Here is a 7,088-nt window from a genome sequence, read left to right as displayed (position 1 = left end):
AGTCTAAGCTTGTCTTAGAATCAAATGTGAATCACAAGCAATCAACGAAAAAAGAACTGGAGGTAAAGGCCTTACTCTATTCCTGTCGGAATAGCGGCCTTGGAGGAAGGGGAAGAGCGGGGAAGCCTTTTGAAAAGGCGCTTTTTTTGCGGCGGGAGAGGGACCCCTCTCCCCCTCTCCCCCGAACCCCTTTAATCCAGACATTACCCCCCTCAATCCCCCTCGTGGGGGACATCAAATCAAGACTCTCTGAGTGTCTCTCTTTATGTGTGTTACTGCCCTTCGGTCACTTGTTTTTTACAAAGAAAATGTCTTTTTGGGGGCCCAGGTGTTCCACATTTAAAATTGTATAAACTGGCCTTAAAACCCACGCAAATGGCCACAAGTGACCAGCAGGGATGTTTTTGCGTTACCATTACAGTAGGAATTAAAGTGAAGAGATTGAGACCAAGAACAGCTTCCAATTCTCTCTACTAATAAACGAAGGCACAAAGAAAGTGAAACAATCAGTCCTCATCTCTGTTTATAAAGCCTGCGATTTGCTTACCCAACTAAAAATCTACCCCACTTGCCATCTCATAGTGCCACGTCACCAAACCCTCTTTAACTGCTTTAACTGATTTGAGGAGAATCACATTTTCATAAATCTCCACCTTGGTTCACAAATCATCAAACCTGTAGCTTAATTACTTACAACAATTTCACTAGTATCAGTTACTTGTAATTCCCAGTCTATCAAGTCCAAAAATTCCATGAACTTGAATGAGGGCACCATCTGGATTAGATCTCTAGTTAAATGAATGTGTTTGAGCCTTTCATGATAAACTTGGTTCTTGGTAAGCTGCACTGCACTCCGTAAATCCCAGCAACATCTTCATCCCTGTTTTGTAGCTTCAGTTGCAGCAATGAACTCAGCCTCTGTCGTAGAGAGAGCTGGTACATGCTGTAAAGAAGCCTTCCCACTCACTGCACATCCCAACAAGGCAAAGATATACCCTCTTTGAGATCTTTGCTAGCATCTTTTTATTTATAAGTACATGATGCCTCTATTTTTTGCAAAATTTATAAGAAAATGGTAACTAAAAAGAAATAGTTTGGGTTCGAGTTTTGTGCTATTGAATCTGCAATTTGCGCACGTTCATAGGCCACAGCGCCCAGTTATTTGGCCCATCTATTTATTGCCCAAGGGCTTTATTTACACCTCTCATTGCTCGTCAGTTTTCGAACTTCCAATCTTTAGTAAATATTCAGTTAAAAGGATGTTTGGGAACTTTAAATCAAGTGAGCATTCAATTAAACTCTGCATATATATGTACCCGTTAATTTTGGTGTTAACATGGGTGAATTTATCAACCGACCAGCCTCCTCAGAAATGGCGACACAACTTTGGGTTTCAACCTTCAAACCTTCAGTACCAAAGCTTCTTATTTAAAGACAACCCCCACAGCTAATTTATGGCCATTTTTTGAGCAAGTTTGCAAGTAATATATGATTTTTCTTTTAGCGAGGGCAGAAGATTAGTGTGCATGAAAAGTAAAAAGCAATTCTTCTTCTATTAAGCAACTGAGAGAAATTATACACAAACATAGCTATTTGAAATCCTAACTACAACCACAAAAACAACAAACTAACTAAACAAACACTAAAAAGGCAAATGTCACATAGCACAATTAACACAAAGAGTGTTGATCATCACTTTGACTCTTCTAGTGATGAGAATTTAACTGTCTTCATCAGCAGCCTTGGACCCTGAAGTTCCAGTCTTCTTGGGAAGGAGAAGGTTGTGGATGTTGGGCATCACACCACCGTTAGCAATGGTAACATCCCCAAGAAGCTTGCTGAGCTCCTCATCATTCCTGACAGCCAATTGGATGTGGCGAGGGACAATTCGTGTTTTCTTGTTGTCCCTTGCAGCATTTCCAGCTAATTCCAAAACCTGTACAAAATCAGACAAGATTAAAATTTGAGATTTTTTTTTCATCAACAAAATGCTCAAATCAAGAACAATTAAAGCAAGATCAAATGTCAAATAAAAGGACACCAATATGCATCTTCTGCTATCACATTATGTATAACACAGATCAAAATAGACACCCTAATTTCACAATAAAAGCAGAGGAATTTGATTATAGCACAATATTCTGACTTCAGAGAGCGATAACTAAAATACAATAATGACTTATCCATAAAAAAGAAAAATTTTAAAAAGAATTAGGCAAAATTAGAGTTAAAATAAAATAAAATCATATATGCAGATCCGCAGAAACCCTAATTTCACAAATATTAACAATTTCCAGACGTTACAATAAAAACTGAACTCTACACAAAAATTAAAAAGTTAAGATGCAAGTTTAATATGTTACGACGATAAGAGCCAATTTTCACATAAAAATATCAAATTCAGAAACCCTAGATCTACAATTAAAAAAAATGGATAAATAAACATCTTTTAAAACCCAACAAACAAGCATAAGAATCTGAAACAAGGAAATCGATTATGCTCTAACAGCGAAGAAAGAGGAGAGAAAGAAAGAGAAAGGCGATACCTCAGCGGCGAGATATTCAAGGACGGCGGCGAGATAAACCGGGGCTCCGGCACCGACCCGTTCAGCATATTTCCCGGCTTTCAGGAACCTGGCAATACGACCGACGGGAAATTGAAGCCCCGCTTTGCTGCTACGTGAGGTGGCCTTCTTCGCCGCCCCGGACCCGAGAGTCTTGCCCCGACCCGCCATCTCAAGTGAATAAGCTCTTAACGAAGAAAGGAAAATGGAAAGAGCAAAAGGTTGAGACTTGGCTTGGCTTGGCGTGTTTTAATGAGATTGGGGCGCTTCGGGGTATTTATAAAGAGATTAAGTGGCGAGGAACTGTCAAATGGGAGTGGAGTACGCGGATCGAGATGGAGATCCGTCAGATTAAGAGAAAACGAACGGTAGAGATCTGATTACTTTTGGTTCACCGCTTTTGAGTTTTAGAGCGTTGATGCTTCTGGTGGGTGGGTTCAAATTGGATTGAATACGTGTCGTGACGGGAGGATCAATGGGATTTTTTCATCAAATTGACGAAATTGCCATTGGCAACTTTCTATAATTACTATGCTTTGAAGAAAAAATGAAAACAATACTTATCTGTAGAAATATCATCTGTTAAATAGTAATTTATATAGTAAAGGGGACTTTAAAAGCTCTTATGTGACTGCAACACGTATTTTTATGTAAATAAATTTGGTACTCAATCAATTGAAAATAATTTATGTAACACCTCAAAATTAACACGTGCGGAGCACGTTGTAATATGAGATTACTAACAAAATAAAAATTCTTACACAAAAATTACGAACTAAAATACCTCAAATTTTATTAAACAGATCAAAAATTTCACAAATCAAATATTAGACATTTTCTTCCAAGTCATAAAAGTAACAAATGCCTCAAACTCTCCAAATACAAATTCAAAAGACCAACAAACTTAAAGGCCAAAGAAATTCATCCTTCCTTTATTCAATTTAGCAAGTAAATAAATCTTTAGCTCCAAAGATAACCACACTTCTGAACAAGTCATTTAATCTGCAAAAAGTAATGACGAGGGGTGAGCCATCAATTCGGTAAGTAAAATCATTCCTAACTCACTAGGCCTATTGATACCAAAAATATTGCAAGCTTTCTTTTTAGTAAAACATATATCATAATTCATAAATTTCATAAAGCGACATATCATGATAAAATAACATAAATTCAAAATAATTCAAAATATCAAAGTATAGTTACTTTCGAAAACAAATCATATAACACATTCACAGAAAACAAAAAACTAGCTCATGTCACATAGTGTCGCCTATAGTCCCGGTGACCCGGCTAGAATCAGAATATCATGTGCACACTCAGAACAGAAACTCAATACTGGTACAAAACATATATATATTTATATCGTATAATACGATCAGAATAAGAATCATAATAACCACAGACAATGAGCCAAAACATTTAAATTCATTTTTCATTTGTTACAAATTACACGTGGCACTTCGTGGCATTTAGCCATCGAGAGGTGGCCCCCATATAGTCTCAAGAGGTGGTCCTCGCATGATTTTCATTGATAATCTTAAATCAAATACGAATAAAACATTCATATTGAATTCATAAAAGATCGTAACAATGATTTAGGCTTGCAGAACAATTTCCATTCCAACATTTTATAGACAATTTCGAAGATATAATTATTTAGCAAAAATAAATTACACATTTAAAGCATTTATAATTTTTTTTAAAACCATAAAAATAATATAATTTTCAGATTTGAAAACATTACATAAATTAATTTGGTTACAAAGAACTAAGAAAAATATGTACTTGTAATAATATTAAAATATCAAAATTATTATACATATCCAGTACACTAGGAATAGAGTTACTTACCTCGATAAGGTAATAATTAAAACACACCTCTAAGCTTTTAAAAACCTTAAATATCTACAACACCTTAAAAAGATACAAGACATAATTAATAACAACTTATTTCGAGAACCTGATTTTCTAATTCATGCCGGTACAAGTCTGATTCTATAGATTTTAACTCTTAATCTAATCATCAAAACGATATGATATCATGCAAATCTGTTCTAGACATCCATAGGTGTCTCCTCTAAAATTTTCAGGAGGATCCGATACCAAAAACATTTTCAAAACTATTTGTTTCTTGATAGACTCAAAACTGTCTCACAATGCCTTAACAGAACAGTATTGGTTCCAAGATTTTTATGAAATTATGTACTAATGAGAAACTTATGAAATTAAAACTGGAAATACTTGACAGATATATTAACTTTTGTTTAAAATTTTAGAATTTTTCGAGTTCATTTTACGGTATAAATAAGTTTGTGAATTTGGTCATTCTGCTGGAACAGCAGTTTTCTAGTGCAACAGTGTCAGATTCAAAAATCTATATAAAATCGAAAATAAAGTCAAATCTTATGAAAAAAAATTTATTCAATAAGCCCTGGATGTCTAGTTTATAAAAAGATAAGGTTATTCTCAAAAATCATTTTCGATGGCCATGATTTAATACAAAATATACATACTGTCCAGAGAATTCTATAACATGTTTTATACAACTAGAGTTTCAAGTTAAACATGTATTCAAAACAATAAACATAAGCAATAAAGACTCAACAAATCAAGAAGCTTCCAAATTAAGTAAGATCTCTAACTCTATTGAAGATTTGGAGAAGGTTGCTATGAGAGATCTAGAATTTAGATTTTTGGAGTTGAGAGAGAAGAAAGATGAATAATGAAAGAAGTTGAATAATTATGCTTCTTTCTCCAAGTCCACGTTTTCAAGATTCAACAAACTCAAAGCAAGCAAATAATAAATGCAATTATACATGTAAAGTAAATTGTAACAAAGTAATTTTAATAAAACAACAATAACTATCAAGCAACTTTAATAAGTGTAATAATAAATTAAAATAAGCTTTATTAAAGAAAAAAATAAATATAACGTAAAATTTTAATAAGTGTAAAAACTTTAATAAGTGTAATAATAAATTAAAAATAAGCTTTATTAAAGAAACTTTAATAAAACAATAATAAATATAAAGTAAATCTTCAATAAGTGTAATCATATATATAAAGCAAACTTAAATAAATTAAAGTAAACTTAAATAAAGAAACTTTAGTAAAGAAACAATAAATATGTAAAATTTTAAATAAATGTAATTAAGAATGTTCATAATTGCATCTTTAAATAACTACAAGCCTTTATTAAAAATATATATATAAATAATAAATGCATAACAAATCTAAGTAATAATGTAAGTACACATGTCTTGTGTAATTAATAAATGTAATACTAGAAAATTCTAAATAATACTAATAGATTAGAAAAGCCTAGAATCATTCTCTAAAATCCTTGAATAAACCAACCAAAAGAAACAACAATTTCTTATTATCTATCTAAGAACTACCATAATAATTAATAAAGAGAAAAAAAAAATCAAAGGCGTTACAATTTACTTCAAAATGAATGACTGAATGTAGCAATTGTCTTTTACTTTTCAATGAATTAAATTTGTTGTAATATTAGATTATGTTCTCGATTTCATTCACAACATTTGATAAATACTTAAATTGAATCTCAGGCACATTCATGTTGGTTGTAATGAGCATGTTTGGAGAATCTTATTTGTGATTAGAGAATTGATGGAAATAAAGATCGAATTTTAGTTAGGGGCAATGTTGAGATTATTTGAGTGCTTATTTGTTAATAAAGATATCTCTTGTGCATTATTTTCTTTTTCCTTAGTGCATAGTAGTAATAGTTCAATTGATTTTCTACAATTATGTTGTATTTACAAGGGCCTATTTAATATGATTTATTTAAAAAGTATAAGTGTTTATTTAATTATATAAGCTCTTTTTGAACTTTTAATGTTGTTTAGTTAGTTTTTGAATAAAGGTTTTGAAAATTAAATAAGTTGCTTTGTTTTTACTATAAAAGCTCAAATTTTGGACTTTAAAAGTGGAGGTTAAATTTTTTTTTAAATGTTAAAATATCTAAACTATCATTTATTTATTTAATAATTTTATTTCATTTCTTTCGTAAGATAACCTTAAAAATATTATCTACTAAAGTAATTTTATAGTTTTATAAAAACTCCCACCGATAATTAAACAACTAATTTTTTTAAAGTTCTACTTTAAAAATTGTACTTAAATAAGTTTTATTTTAAAAGTTATACCAAATGGAGCCTAAATAGATCTTGTTGAATTGGTAATTGTAATGTGCTTTTTTTCTTTTTGATAAATTGTAATGCTCTTACACTCTAATATTTTGGTCGTGGAATGAAATGTGGTTAATTTCAACAAACAAAAAAAAATTAGTATTACCAAGTCCACTTTATTGTGTTAAGTTTTATGTCAGTTATAGTTAAAAGAGAGTTGATAACTCATCAGTGGTTATCAGAAGAAGTGAAAATTGATATTGAATAATCAATTGTCATAGCTTATAAATTAATTATTACTCTATCTAAATCATCCAATTAATAAATATCACCTTGATTGAGATTGTAAAGATTAGGATAATTACTTAAG

At 31.6% G+C, this 7,088-nt stretch overlaps 1 protein-coding gene across 1 annotated transcript; it reads right to left on the bottom strand.

Annotated features, from left to right (window-relative positions):
- Positions 1-1,523: 1,523 nt before the first annotated feature.
- Positions 1,524-2,810, bottom strand: LOC18054587 (histone H2A.6). The gene is made up of 2 exons (XM_006452074.2): positions 2,547-2,810; positions 1,524-1,936 (listed from the first exon to the last, which is right to left on the bottom strand). Exons 1-2 carry the CDS (start codon positions 2,733-2,735, stop codon positions 1,721-1,723), a joined length of 405 nt encoding a protein of 134 aa, XP_006452137.1. The 5' UTR covers positions 2,736-2,810; the 3' UTR covers positions 1,524-1,720.
- Between the last annotated feature and the right edge of the window lie 4,278 nt (positions 2,811-7,088).

This window comes from Citrus clementina, unplaced genomic scaffold, assembly GCF_000493195.1.
Source record: "Citrus clementina cultivar Clemenules unplaced genomic scaffold, Citrus_clementina_v1.0 scaffold_1, whole genome shotgun sequence".
Classification (NCBI taxonomy): domain Eukaryota; kingdom Viridiplantae; phylum Streptophyta; class Magnoliopsida; order Sapindales; family Rutaceae; genus Citrus; species Citrus x clementina.
This window is presented reverse-complemented; position numbering and strand designations above follow the sequence as displayed.

Excerpts from the sequence above, each read along its gene's own strand:
- LOC18054587 (XM_006452074.2), bottom strand. The coding sequence starts at position 2,735 with ATGGCGGGTCGGGGCAAGACTCTCGGGTCCGGGGCGGCGAAGAAGGCC. Across the intron at positions 1,937-2,546 it reads TTGAATATCTCGCCGCTGAG|GTTTTGGAATTAGCTGGAAA; the intron begins GTATCGCCTTTC and ends GATTTTGTACAG.